The 15043-nt window shown below is 39.2% G+C and overlaps 1 protein-coding gene across 1 annotated transcript; it reads right to left on the bottom strand.

Moving 5' to 3' along the window:
- Positions 1–368: 368 nt before the first annotated feature.
- Positions 369–14589, bottom strand: sh3gl1b (SH3-domain GRB2-like 1b). The gene is made up of 9 exons (XM_046392892.1): positions 14172–14589; positions 10513–10581; positions 9184–9256; positions 8959–9102; positions 8424–8557; positions 8129–8287; positions 5849–5952; positions 5536–5669; positions 369–3685 (listed from the first exon to the last, which is right to left on the bottom strand). The coding sequence occupies exons 1-9, from the start codon at positions 14214–14216 to the stop codon at positions 3492–3494; spliced, it is 1056 nt and encodes a 351-aa protein (XP_046248848.1). The 5' UTR covers positions 14217–14589; the 3' UTR covers positions 369–3491.
- Between the last annotated feature and the right edge of the window lie 454 nt (positions 14590–15043).

Raw genomic sequence — 15043 nt, forward strand, 5'->3', positions numbered from 1 at the left:
TGTTTATGTAAAACTGAACTTAGAGGAAAATTTAAAAATGTATCGTTTTCAAACTGTATGGAACCGATGATCAATACAACCGGCAGCTGCGACAATACAACAATATTTGTTAAAATAATACCAGGTTCTTATCATTTAGAGCTGACGCAGAACTGGGTTTCTGCTAGGAACATCCATAAGTTGAATGGCAGTCACTTCACTGTCGGCGACACACACACATTTTCCCTTGTGTATGGGCAGATATTGCCATCCCAAGAGCTGCTAGCATGACTAAAACTACTGTGTACTTCTGTGCCTGAAACCAGAAGAAGATTTTCAACCACAATTTGACATCAGAAAACTGTAGTACTGATAAACCACAACAATAAGACATTTTCCTTTTGTATTTATTTTAAGAAGGGGAAGTAGGGGACAAGAAAGAAGCATGTACAAATACTCTGATAATAAAAGACAAAATATTGTGTTTAATTTTTGTACTCATACCAAAAGTAAAAAGGCAACTTAAATCTAAGACACACATTAACAAGGTGTAATATAGGACTACATGCAAATGTTTTAAGGTCTTGTATATAAAAAATAATACTATAGAGAGCCAGAATGATTTAATGCTGTTTAAAGGAGCACTTAAGACTGATTAAACAAATACATAGCCCTTTAAAATAAAAGGAATCAGTGGGACAATTTCTTTTCAAACATGCATTAAAATCTATTTTAAAAAACAGTTTCCACTGGTGGTCTACTGAAAAATCTCACATTAGTTTAAACAACACATCCAGGAAACTGCTTGTAGTGTCAGAAATGTGCACACATGCATTTCATTTTCACACATGGAGGTGCCAATGACTAAAAATAAGACAAACGTAGAAGAGAAATTCTTTACCATTCTTTTTAAGTAGCAAGGTTAGGTTTTGGTTGCTGTATTAGTCGCAGTACTTTCCCTCAATCCTTTTCCAAAGGCACTAAAACAAGGACTTTTCTTTTTTTTTTTGATAACAGTGTGACAAACACAGCACCTCCTACAGTCCTTAAACGTTGCCCTGAACTTGATACAAGCATTGAAATGTGGTAAGATCAGAAATGTAAACATATTTAGACAAGGACCAAACCGAGGAGTGGGGGCAAGGATTCGGCAGCACAGAGTGATGGACAAACACAGACAAGAGGGGAAATGTTAAAGAGCCCACAGCTGTCATTCACAATTAAAACTTTTTCCACCCTCAAACAACTCAAAATCAGTCACAATACCAACATTGTTTGATAAGGATTTACGTTTGGTAACAAAAGTTCTCAGCTTATACTTATTTTCCGCTGATGTTTTCCCTTTCACTCCAGGTCTTTCCCTCATACCGTACAGTGCATGCTGGATAAGACTCCATCTGCAGGTGTGGACTGGGGCTAAATCCAGGACAAGAAACCAGCCTTGTCTGAACAGATTAACTACGGCCAAATGTACTCACAAATAAATGGAATCAGAACCGTTGTGAGACAGAATCACAGGGTAGATTTCAAAGCACAGATGAGTTTCACATTCTCAAAGACACGAGGGCAGACAGAAGGGACAGTTAGTGATGAATATGAATGACTGAGTCGCTGCCAGCAGCATCATCTATTTGACATGGAGTCAACAGGCACCTAAAACGGGGTTCAAGATACCATATAAAGGAAAAGGTTTAACGTGCTAAGGCAAACATGCCCAAACTAAATGAATATACATGGCTATGTTACAGAATAGTTAGCAGTTCAACAAGCAAGCGATATGTTTCCATTGCATTTTAGAACTTTTTTGGCTCTGTCTCCTCTACTGAACAGATTAGCAGACAACCACTAAATAACTAATCATTTTGCAATCATTCTTACACAACAAATACATGCCTGCCTTAACTGGCAAAAAGGTGCAATGTCTGCATTTAACTTTGGGGTCTGTGTGTATTGGTGGAGTAAGTCAGACACACACGCTTCAATCTCATTTGAAGACAAAGGTGCAATTACAACATTTTCTCACATGTTCAGTAAGCAGTTCTACTTTAAAATAAACTACCGTGGTAGGTTGAACCAACATAAATCAAATACTGAAACAATATAAGGAAATCACTGTATCAGGCCCATTGTCTTCTGGAGCTATCATCAGTGCACAGCTTAGACAGGGATCTTTAAAAAGAGCATTACAAATAAGCCAAAACCTGAAAACAGCCTAAATCACAGATCTGAGGCTAATTTTGGCTCATGTTTTTCATTAAAAATATGAAAGCAGTATTTTTTTATTTATTTATTTTTTTTTTAAGATTCAACTAGTTAAACTACTTTTCTAGTCATGTGTAGTTTCATTTAGTTTAGGTAAAACTAATTCCTAGTCTTGCCAGCAGGTGGCATCAAGAGATGAGCTCTAGTCCTTAAGGGACCATAAACAAGGTTTTCCATTTTGAAATGAGGATAACGTTCAGTCAAGATACATATGACATTTACTCTTCAGTCTGAAAAGTGACTGTTATACTGGTGAACCAACCTGAGTTTTAAACAGACTGTACTGTCAAACAAAAAAGATGATATGAATGTGCCACCCCATTCCACATGATTACTAGATTTAATAGAACATCGTTTACAGTTTGGATGCTGTGTAAAACATAAATAAAAATAAAACCAGAATGCAATCACTTAAAAACTGTTTTTACTAACAGTTTCACAAAGTGTTCCTGAGCCCATGTAGTAATATAGTTTACATCATGATGGATTTCACAAAGTGGTGAACCTTGTCCCATCCCTGCTTGTTACAGACTGAGCCTTTCCAGGATGCCCATAACATACCCAATCATGATACTATCACAACCTATCATCTGTTATCAATGAACCTGTTTACCTGTGGGATGTTCCAAACAGGTGGGTTTTTTTTTTTTTTTTTGTATTTCTTTTTAGAAGATCGGAACTTTCCCAGTCTTTTGTTGAACCTGTCCCAACTTGTTTGAAGCATAAGCATTTACATAAATCAATGAAGCCGATCAGGTAAAACATTAAATATGTCGCCTTTGTACTGTTTTCAACTGAGAGTATGTCGAAAAGGATTATCAAATGATCACATTCCATTTTATTTATGTTTTTCACAGCTTCCCAACTTCTTTGTAATCTGGGCTGTACAAATGGTCTTTACGAAATCAGTAATTTGTTGTTAAAGACAAATATTTACTGTAAATGTATCATTAGTTAGTCCTCAAGAAATGTTTCTGACTGCCAGATAATATGCAATATTTGTATCCATCTTAGATCATTTTACCTTAGTGGAATAAGTTGATATTCTGGTCTGGACTTTGAAACGTGAGCGTCTTCTCCAGAACTCCAGATGACAAAAAGTGCTCGATGCTGGAGCTAAAGGTGAAAATGCATATTCTGTTGACCATCCCTTGGCTTCACTTTCCTCCCTCTGAACTAATTCTACTTGCCCTCTTCTCCTTCTCCTCCACTCTGTCAGTCTCCTCCTTGGCTCTTTAGCTCTCTTTATATTAGTGTGGCAACGGAACAAGGACCTCGACATAGTTGAGAGGGAAGAATCCCGACTGGCCGTTCAGCATTCCCTCGTACCAGTTCTCGTCGATCTGATTGGTCAGGGTGATGATATCGCCCTCGTGGAAGCCCAGCTCTCCCTCATTCTCTGGCTCAAAGTCATACAACGCCTTACAGCTCGGCTGCTCCGGGGCTGACAACACACAAGGAGGGAATGAATGAGAAACTGGAAGGAGGAAAACTCAGATTTCATAAACTCAGGATGGTATCAGAGCAAGGAGCAGTGCCAGTGTCAGGAAAAGGTTGTCACACTGCACACCTTTACCATGTAAACTACTGTGTACTGTAGTTCATCCTTGTTTATATATATTAGTATAACATTAGCAAGCGGTACAGTCAGAGCAACATCAACACAGCGCTGTAAACAAGCTCAAGATTGTTGACAAATTGAATCTTTGTCCAAAAATATCTTATGACAAGATGTTTCTGTATGTCCATCCATCGTTTCCACCATCTAGCGTTTTCTCGGTGACCTCACACAGATCAGTAGGGGACAGTGGGGCTCCACACTCGGACAAGCTAGGCTTTTTTGTCTCCTAACAATTTTCTCATTGTATCAAGTTTACCCCCACAGAGTGCAGGGCAGGCCCGAGATGGGGAAAGCTTTGGTCAATTATTCTCTGTGTTTTACTGCATACTGTACTAATTTACAGGGGCTGAAAAAATAATTTAAACACTTAATTGAGCAGAATCAAATCCAAAGCAAATTAATGACAATTACAAACATTTCTCTAAAGGTATGTTACATTAGAAAAAATACCATATCACACATACTGCTAACTAGCTTGTAAGTCAATACGATCTACTTTTCCGTTAGCGACTGTCATGTTGATTTAGTCGTTCATTGTTTTGTCTTAAATCAATCATGATGATGATGCCAAAACACAGATGAATATATGCACTTGATTCAAAATGTTTACTTTTTATAACACCAATACCAAATCTGATACAAGGTGAGCTATCACTATAAATAACAATTCCTAACTTTTTATAATTCTACCACAGGCCTTATGACTCAGTAACAGTAACAACAATAACAGCTAATGATAATAATAATCTAATATTTCTGTTCATTAAGAAAATCCTGTCTTGTCTGTTCTTCAAGATTTGTTAAATAACGGCATGTTTAAATCAACTGCAGACGAGAGGTTACAGTGGTTTGAGCAACTTCCAGTTAACCAGATCGCAGTATCTAGAGTAGGGGAAGTGGATTTCACATGAAACCACACAACATGCTGTTAAACTGTGCATGCATTATAGACCATTGGTTATGAGGTCAATCTGTGAGATGTATATCCTGCTTCCTACATTTCACATCACAAGCTGTGCAAGCACACGCATGCACTGTTTCAACACCACAAAAATTGTGATGAAAAACTGCCCACACTATCTGTGACTCACACACTCTGGGCTTCCGAAAGGACACTCTGGCCAAGTGAAAATGTGGCTCTGATGATGTCACAGGAAAGAGGAACAAGGTCAGTTGGAGAAAGCCTGGCCAGATGACAGGGCGGGACAGTCTGACTCACACGCACTCGCACACACACACGGCAGGCAGGCAGGCACACACAAACACACACACACGCACAAACGAACGGCCATTTTCTCATGGCCTACGACACCTCAGTCACACTTCAGAACAAAAGACACACTGAATTTGTTTGCATATCTTGAGCAATCATGTTGGCATTGTGGAGTTTGTCTGATACAGCCACGCTAGTTTGGTTTTGTCCATCTTCTGTGTCAGACAAACAGCTATATCTTTTCCTAGTTGGAACTCAGTACAACAGCCGTTTATTTCCTTTTCCTATGCTGCCCTTTTGTGTGGCTTTGAGAGTGGTGTAATTATAAGGATAAATGCAATATAATGACATTTGGTCAAGACATCATCTGTTTTCAGTTGTCAGCCACTTTTACCAAGTGTTTATGGAAAAATTACAACACGGTGATGTTAATCCTGACGAATGAAAATTTGTTTTTTACCTGAGTTGCGTGAAGGTGGCTGGGCCATTGAAGTTGAGTAGCTGCCATTTGAATGATTGTCATTTCCGAAGTCGAAGATAGGTTTGGGTTTAGGTGTGTATTCACGTCTAGGTCGAGACTGAGCTTCGTTCATCCTATTCAAATAAGAAAAAAAAAATGTTATACAAGTCCTACATTTCCAAACTTCCACAAGTTAAAATAAAAAGTGAAGTTACTGCGAGTGAACCAGAATCAGACCTGACAAGCTCTAAGGAGAAAGTTGCACAGTCAGATGTAAGACACAGTACGTTGGTATGTTGTTTCATTACTGCACCTGTCTCTGAGTTTGTCAGAAAGCTCCTCCAGCACCTGCACAGCCTGCCTGTGGTACTGCAGCTGGGACTCCACCAGAGATGAGAGCTGACTCACCTGCTCTATCTACACACACGCAGACACGCAGACACAGAGACAAAGAGACACACACACACACACACAATAATCAAAGTCACTTGGCTTGCCAATCCAATGGTCCAATGGATGAACAGTTCCATCAGTTCCATCTTATAGATTATAAATAACAGTTCACAAAGTGACAGCATCAGAGGTATATTATGATGAGGCTAAAGTGGAATAAATAACCTTGTATTCATTCTAGTAAACAATCTTGGTATACTTTCGAGTAAATGATCTTTCATGCTTAAATTTATGATACTGCATAGTATTTAGAGACCTAGGTCCAAATGATTATTTTGACATATATTGCAATGTAAGTTGAGGATGGGTGGGCATGGTAAGTTTTGAATTTAATGTTCACTGGAAAAAACTGAAAAATTATGACCATGTGACTTCTGCTGGGGTCTGTAGCAAAAATAAAATATTTTCTTATGAAGAATATGATTTTTAGGCCGGGGCATCTCTGTAGCACAATGCTTTCTTTATAATGGTATCTGTGATACATTTGACCAAAATTACTGCTCCTGTGATTTGGATGTTGCATTGGTTATAATGTGATTTTGCTAGATTGATTGTTAAGCCCTATAGGTCATGACTCAAAAACTGACACTAGAGAAAAAACAGGAAATATGGAACAGATAGACTTCCTCCATTTAGCACTGGTCATATTCACACTGTAAACGAATTCCTAATTCCTCAACTGCTGTACTATAATAGAACAGAACATTAAAAGTCTATTTAGAGCTACACGCACTAAGATTTATTGTCCAAACAGTTTTGTTCTGCTCTGTTAGGTACAGGACAAACAAATGTTCTAGTTCTTCAACCTAAATACTGACTATATGTTTTAACTCTTCAACTACAGCCATTTAAAGGCATGTTTATCTCCAATGTGAGTGTTATTGCAAGGAACGGGCGTGATTCATTACTCTTTATGGGTGTAAAGATCAGTGTGTGTGTGTTTGTCCAGGGGGTGTGTGTTGAACAGCAGTCCTCCAATGCAAACAATGCCTGCCACAGAATCAGGGTATTGGGGTCTATATATATGAGTCATGTCAATGTTCTTTATTCACTGTGTTTGAAATGGGTAAATGTTACAAATCCTGTACTGCTGACTATGACTATTTTTCACCAATCAGAAGCGACACTATATGGACACAAGTATTGGGACACCTAACCATTACACCAACAGGGACTTTAATGACATTGCATTCTAAATACACAAACAGCTTTGCAGCTGTAACAGCTTCCACTCTAATGGGAAGACTTTCCATAAGATTTTGGAGTGTGTTTGTGGGAAACACATCACTTCCATCTTTGTCCACAGCACTGTCACCTCCCGTATTGATTATTGTAATTCCCTCCTCTTTGGCCCGCCTCAGCACCATGTGGAGCAGATTTTTCAGCCACTCTGCCCCGCAACTCACTCCATCTGGACATCCGTAACAGTGGCTCTCTCCCTCAGTTCAAATCCAGACTGAAAACTCACCTTTTTAAAATAGCATACTTCCTAACTACATCATTCTATTTTACAGTGTGTTGCCTTATTTGTTTTATCTTTAGAGGGTGTCCTTGAGTTTTGAGAAAAGCCTTTATAAATAAATATACATAAATAAATGTATTATTATTAGTATTATTATCATTATTAGAGCAACTGTGAATTCAGGCACTGATGTTGGACGAAAAGGCATGGCAAGGCAGCTCATCCCAAAGGTGTTGGATGGGGTTGAGGTCAGGGCTCTGTGTGGGCCAGTCAAGTGCTTCCACAACAAACTCATCCAGCCACGTCTTTATGGACTTTGCTTAGTGCACTGGGGCAGAGTCATGCTGAAACAGAAAAGGGCCTTCCCCAAACTGTTGCCACAAAGTTGGAAGTATAGCATTGTCCAAGATGTCTCGGTATGCTGAAGCATTAAGATTTCCCTTCAAAGGAAGTAAGGGGGCAAGCCCAACCAATGAAAAACACCTGAATTAAATGAGAAAGAGGTATGTCCAAATACTTTTGTCTATTTTTATAGCTGAGGAAATGGATAACAGATGAACTAAGTTACAAAGCACTAACTTTTAGATAGACTGCACAATGGTGGGACTGATCTTAAAACGGTGCTCCGGGGGACAGAGAGAAACACTGTACATTGAACAATAATAGATAAGTGCTTACATCAGTCTCCAGCAGGTTGTACATGCTTGTCTCAGCCACTTCCTTTGACTCATGAAACTTCTCCAGAGCCTGTCGGACCTCCTCATCTGGGATCTTGCCCTGACGTTTCTTTTTGTAATCATAGTCCAGGCGACGGCCTTCCAGCTTCTTCAGGTGGTGCTGAGGTATCAAAAGCCATTGATAGTTTAGGAGGAAGTGATCACTATCTTGCACATTAAGTTTGACAAATTGGAAAAGTAATGATTGGGGGGGTAAGAGATCCCCACCAGTGAACTGGCACAGCATATCAGTCTACCTGTATCTCTCTGAGGTCCTTGTCACAGAGCCCTTGCAATGGATCAATGAAGTTCTGTTTGACATCAATGTCTAGAGAGTCTTTGACTTCTGCCAATCTCTTCATGGCTTCTCCAACATCTACGAGAGCTCCACCTGAGTCACACAGACAAAGATTAATAGCTTGGTGACATTAGATTTAAAGTTTATTACTGTAGATTTATATCAGTGTAATATCAGACCACACCTAAAGGAAGAGAGAGTACCTAACAAAACCACACATAGACGCAAACAGACAGAAATTAAACAATCATTATCGCAAATAGTGGTTATAAGAAATTTAAAGTTATCTGTAAAGGCAAATCAAAGGAGCAGATCACATAAGCATACAAGACAGTTCTATGGGTGCCGCTAAATGCCATAGCAGGCTTCGGAGCTCAAACCCTGCTATCCCCGAGAGATTCCCCAGCCATCCTGGCTACACAAAATGTCTTTGGGACAAACATATTTCATATAAATCCTGATCGGAGCACACTGGACAAAAACACACGATTTACCAAAGTTAGTGTCCTCTCCAAGTTCCCGTCCATACTTGCTCATACACTCTCCTAACAGGCCCTCGGCCTGTGGGTAGCCTGGATTCTTCACCTGACCACGGATCTTAGACATTGTGTTCAACATGGACAGCTTGGCCCGTGATGCTGCGGAAGGGAACTGAAATTAATTTCAACAAAATGTTCAAACAGTTTAAATAAACATGTGAAAACGGGTTTTGTTCTCACCTGGGTTGGGCTGGAGGTACTCCGATGTCTTGGAGATGACCTCCACCACTGCTTTACTGGTCACATCTACTTTCTACAAAAGACAACAAACACATACATCAAAAATATACAGCAGAGCAACATTAATCACAGAACTAAAATAAAATAGTGGCAGGCAAAGAAAGTGTGCACTTAAACCTTCTGTAACCACTGCTTGCATTTGCTTGTTCATAGGTTTTTACACATAATTTAAGTATTTTAAAAGTAGACTAAGTTATTTCAATTCCCATCAAGTTTGTTCCAGCGGCGTCTCACCTCTTGCTTCTGTGGATCACCTATTTTTCCCTTCCGTTAGGCAACTGGACGCGAAGTTTTCTGGAAGACGTTTCGCCTCTCATTCTTGGATGAAAACTTTCCAGAAAACTTCACGTTCAGTTGTCTAACGGAACAATTCTACCTTGACCATGACCTGGATGACTGAGAATCTCCATAGATATCTTTTTCCCATGTTAAGCACATAGTTCTCAGCGAAAATAGACATGAAAATGATCTAAGGAAAAACATATCAAACAGCATACCAATGTTTCACTGCTGTTTCGCTGTTTACAATATCTGCAGAGTAAGCCACAGACATGAAAAAATTATCAGGTGAAGGGCAATATTTTTCCAGTGTGCCCTCTTTCTTTCTCTGAACAAGGGTAAAGGAAAATGACATCATCCTCATTATTAATCATTATCAAAGACAAACTCCATGCAGAAATATAAGGCTGACTGCAGCAGTCTGACGGGACACAGACATGCATGTGTGCAACAGCAGTTCAGCGATACAGCTGTTATACTTTGCTCATACAGCCTGTATGACTCAGCCACTATCAGCAAAGCTGAATCCTACTTTAAACACTCAAATTACATCTTTATAGTGGATTTAGTTTTAAGATAAGATAAGAAAATAGTTTAAAAAAACAACAAACAAAACACCAAAAAACAAAGTTTCTTAGTTATTTAGTTAGTTTTACTATATTAGAAGACCAGCAAATATTCACATCTGGGAGGCTGAAAACAGATATCATATGCAATCATATCATATCAATCATCCTCTGTCAGTAAGCTAACAATTCAACATAGTTTTGTATGAATATAAATGTCATCCACACAGCTTTAAATGGTTTCATAAACATTGACATCAGACATTTTCTAATCAACAGATGATGCACTGCTTTAAATGAGGTGTAAAAAATCAACAGCTGAAGTCCCACAGACTTTTTCTGAGTACTCTGTAAAACCAATCAGGTCTACAGCTTTGGCCAAAGGCGTCTCTCTTTTAAGACCATAGAAAGATGCCTCTCTTACCCGTTCCAAGTCTCTGAAGTCATCATCTAGTTTAGTTCCTTCAGCACCTCCAACTTTCTCGCTTACCATCTAGAGGGAGACAGAGACAGGGAGACCAAGAGGGAGAGAGGGGAGAAAAGGGAAGGAAAGGCAGAAACAGTAAAAATGAATAAATGCTGCTCATAAAATTTTAATCTGAGACAGGAGCAAGCCTGAGGTCATCTTTAATTTACACATTCACATTGTTGCTCTGAGTAGCAAATGCATTTCTTTTACCAAAATGTATATGTGGAGCACAACATACTGCATGCAGATAACCTGTATCAGTATAGCACTTGTGTGTGTAGGAGTCACACAAACAACAGCACAAACTGTGTTATGCAATACCTTCTGTTTACACTTTGCAGGAAGAAAAAATGTTGCACCAGCTAACTCCATAACCTCTATTTCAATAAAGACAATATGCTACAACTTAAGTAGACTAAGACATGTTGATTAAAAGCATACGCATTCCCATTTGAGATCTCTCTCTCTCTCTTTCTCCGTTTTTGGGCCACAGACTACAAAATAGAAAGCAGACCCTTTCCTGTGCATGTACAGTACTTGCACAGTATTTTTGCAAGTATTTTTTCACATCCTTCTTGGCTAATTTCCTTACACTTGGAGCAGGGTTTATGATTTTTCAGACAAAAGTCAGTCAGAGAAAGCCAGAGCACAACTGGAACTCAATAAAATGGTTATGCTGGCTTAGTAACCAGTCTGTACTGCTGTGACTTCAGGATTCTTAAAACCTGCTGTGTCCTTGAAGAGCTACATGGTTCCATATATGAGTTTCTTCAAGTGGAATGGGCAAAAAAACAATTCCAGTCTCCAACTAGTAAGATAATTAAACCGGCACGCAGTCCTCAGTTGCAGAGTAGTTGCAGTTGCAAAGACAAAAGCAAACCACAATGACTATGTTGTGTTTTTGTCTTAATTCCAGCCAGTATTATTCAGAACACTTTTGCAGTTATGAAACTTGTGTCACACCACAATCTAATGAATCTGTCCAGCTCTTGTGCATTTAAGTTTGGAGTGAAACTGTAATAGCCTGGATGTTAATCTTTAATTATTTTAAGCTACAGCATCACAGGGAGAGCATTTCAAACTTTCACAGAAGTTAATGAAACACTACGAGAGAGGCCTGCAACAAAAGGATAAATAATCTGGAACTGTATTTGTAAGATTTAAAAGTTATCCTCTGTAAGACAAGACACCATTTTGCTTTCCTTGGTCAAATTCACTCATCTGTGAGAGAGCCACAGCAGTTTGTGTCATTACCTACTCAAACAACCGTTGGTGACCGTTTTGTGATCCGTGAAATTACAAAGATTACCAAGACTTTTGTGTCTGAGAGAAATGTTTATTCAAAGAATATTATGATGGGCGAGCAACCGGTAGAGTTTGATATTTAGTCAGAAAGTTTAGCAGCACAGTTTTATGTATGCAGATCTGATGATTAAGTGTTTGGTTATCTGCTTCCTGTTCTAACAAACAAACAGTGAATTGGTTAGTCTCCCCCTCAACAGCAGCTGACAGACTTATGCTGATCAATGTTGGATATTCAAGTCATACTGCAGAATCTCTGCTGTCTGCAGAGAGCACATGACGGAGGGGGGGGGGGGGTTAAAGACAGAAAAATATACAGACCCAACTCTCAGCCACTCAGCATTTGACTCCCTACCTCAGAGTAAAGATTGCAGTAATAAGTTTTGCTACCTCATATTTTTCAGCACCCTAGTCTGCTTCACAAGCCTTTCACTGAGGGGAAAAAGAACTTAGCTGATGCTGTGGTGTTTCACTATTTTTGTAGTAAGTCACTAAATTTGAGATTTTTTTCTTTTCTGATGTTGTCAAGTAGAAAGTTGTGAGTACTAAGCACTGCGGTATTTTTTTTCTTCTGCTAATGAAAACATCAAGTTTTCGTGTCAGTGTAACATTACTATTTACATGAACACAGGCTCAAAGGAACAGAGCCCAAAAACATCCACAAAAGGATATCATCAGGAAGCTTTGGCATAAACACACATAGAGTTAAACAGATGGATGAGTCTATAACAGGCATCCTACTCACCATGAGTGGGTATATGAGCTACTGGTAGTTAGGTAAATGCCAGTGCATTATCACAAAACCAGGTTCAAGATCGTGTTTGATTTTTGATAACATGAAAGCCCAGATACCACATAAGCTGCAAGAGAATGAGGAAAAGTGGTAGCATAAAGTAAAATGTAAATCCTAACGTAGCATGTGAAAAATCAGATGCTGAACATCAGTCATTTTCTCACAAGACAAGCTTGCCTACTTGCCGCTACTAGCAGATAGAGGTGCTTTTTTTTCAGGTGGTTTTTAACATTTAATGTGAAGCGTAATTCTGAAAAAACAAATTACAGAAGGACAGTTAGTAAAAGAGAAAAACAATGCGAGAACTACAGGGAACAGACACAATTTCCACAGCCAATTCCTTGCATAGCTCCAGTGTAGAAATCTGAGCTATGTCAAGTCTTCTCGACTCTCATGAAGTTTTGGCAAGAAAAGCAGCTGCATTGCAGTCAAATAAAGGGAAAGCACACACTTTCCCCACCTCCTTCTCTGCATCATTCCTTGGGTCACTTTCTCAGGCACTACTCAGCTTAATCCACCTCAAACACCATTACTATTCAGTTTCATAACAATCAGTACGAAAAGTCATAACGGCTACTAAATCATGTTGTTTTTCCTCACATCCAAACCAACAGGGATCTGAGTCTGTTCCTGACAGGAAGTTGCTACAGAAACCAAATGTCTTTCCTGCTTAGATCAGCAGGGGTAGGAAGAAAAAGAGACTCAAAAATCCTTTTAACCGTCCCCGCCCATGACTAAAGAGATGGAAAAAATTAAAAACATTCACAACAAAAGACTGTAAGACTTTTAAATGTCCATGGCATTTTAGTTTGCTCACTTCAACTGTTTCAATTATTGATCTGGCTCGCTAAACAAAAGACTGACAAAAAACACAGCAGGAAAATAAAAAAATTGGGTCTTCATTACAGACAGACGTTGCAAAAACCTGATTCAGGTTACACTGAGGCACAGATAAGGCCTCTGCGTCAGTGTCCAAAACTGTCTACTTAAACGTGTCAATACTTACTTGATTTAAATTACACTTTTTCATGTACTGTTTTTCTTTTCTTTTCTTTTCTTTTTTTTAACTCTGAGAGCTCTGACTCATCCGGAGAGTCCCTAAGGCAAATAGAGCTAGCTAATGTTTACCAGAGAATGTGTACTTTCTGAATCTGAACTGGTGGTCTGCTGGCTGAGATAACTTATATGTACAAAAAAGGCCAATTACTTGTAAACCAACAGCACCATAACGTTACTTAGCATTAGCTAAAGTTAGTAAACGCCAGTTCCAACTAACGTTAGTGTAGAACATGTTCGAAAGATGCGCATTAACTTTAATTGTAGTTAGCTGAAAAAAATAACACACAGAGCCAACTATAAAACAAACAGTGATATTTTACACAATGAATTGGCTTCCTGCTGTCACGACACAAAGCGTTATTAACATTAGCCAACTATAAACCGCTAGCTAGTATTGCTAAATGAGGCTAGCTGCTAACGATACATGACAGTTGCTAGCTTGAAAAAAAGTTTTGCAAACCTGGCTGGCTTTATAAAACTGTTTTTTCAAGCCCGCTACAGACATCTTGGACCCCGGCCGTCCTCAAGTTCCGACGAAGGCGTAAATAGGTCACGATATAACTAAAGTTAGCGCTATAGTTTGTTAGAAAAGGGGCAAGCGCAAAAAACGTTTAGGAGGAATCATAGGACTGCAGAGCCGTCACTCCAAGTCGGGACACGCCAACTGACCACGTCCACGTCGAGGGTGACTCTTCCCCCCTATCACTACAATGGAGCGAAATGTGATGAATCCACCAAAAACAACAGTATTATATTCTGAACTGAAAACCCATGTACTCTGGGGCACTTTAAGTCTAAGCTATACCGAGCGAGCACCAAATCTGCACCAGTCACTTTGGAGAAATCCGTTTCCCCAGTTTACACAGTAGACGCTAATGGATCCTTAAATTAGGGCACACTGCCCCCTGCTGGATGTAGCAGGTCCTCTCCTCCTTCTGTCTGTTGAGGACCTCCATATGCATACAGATGTTTCCATTTCAGACAATACTCATAGCTTTTATATGCCTCAGCACAAAGAAAGAAGCACACTTACTGTAGTAGTATTTGGTAAACATAAATGAAATGGGATTGTTATGTATATATATATGTGATGGCTTGAAACACAGCTGGATTGCTAAAACGGTTTGGGGCAGAAAAAAAACAACTTCAGCTGGTCCCTGTATTTATTGCCCTTCCTCACACTCTCTGTGCAGTGTGTGCAGTTTGTCTATACTGCATCTGAAACTTAAACCTTGACTTAAACCTATTTTCTCAAACAGTATCCTCTTCAGATTAGGACCTCAAGATTAGGTAAACCAGGAGCCATGTCAAGGCCCCTGACATGTCAGTTTA

The sequence above is a fragment of the Scatophagus argus genome, chromosome 6 (assembly GCF_020382885.2).
Source record: "Scatophagus argus isolate fScaArg1 chromosome 6, fScaArg1.pri, whole genome shotgun sequence".
Taxonomy (NCBI): domain Eukaryota; kingdom Metazoa; phylum Chordata; class Actinopteri; family Scatophagidae; genus Scatophagus; species Scatophagus argus.

Bases quoted from the DNA above. Each gene is read 5' to 3' on its own strand.
- sh3gl1b (XM_046392892.1), bottom strand. From the start codon at position 14,216: ATGTCTGTAGCGGGCTTGAAAAAACAGTTTTATAAAGCCAGCCAG. The intron at 5,670-5,848 runs GTGCAGTAATGA...TTATTTGAATAG, and splicing joins TCTGACAAACTCAGAGACAG to GATGAACGAAGCTCAGTCTC. The intron at 3,686-5,535 runs GTAAAAAACAAA...GTGTGTTGTCAG, and splicing joins GCCACCTTCACGCAACTCAG to CCCCGGAGCAGCCGAGCTGT.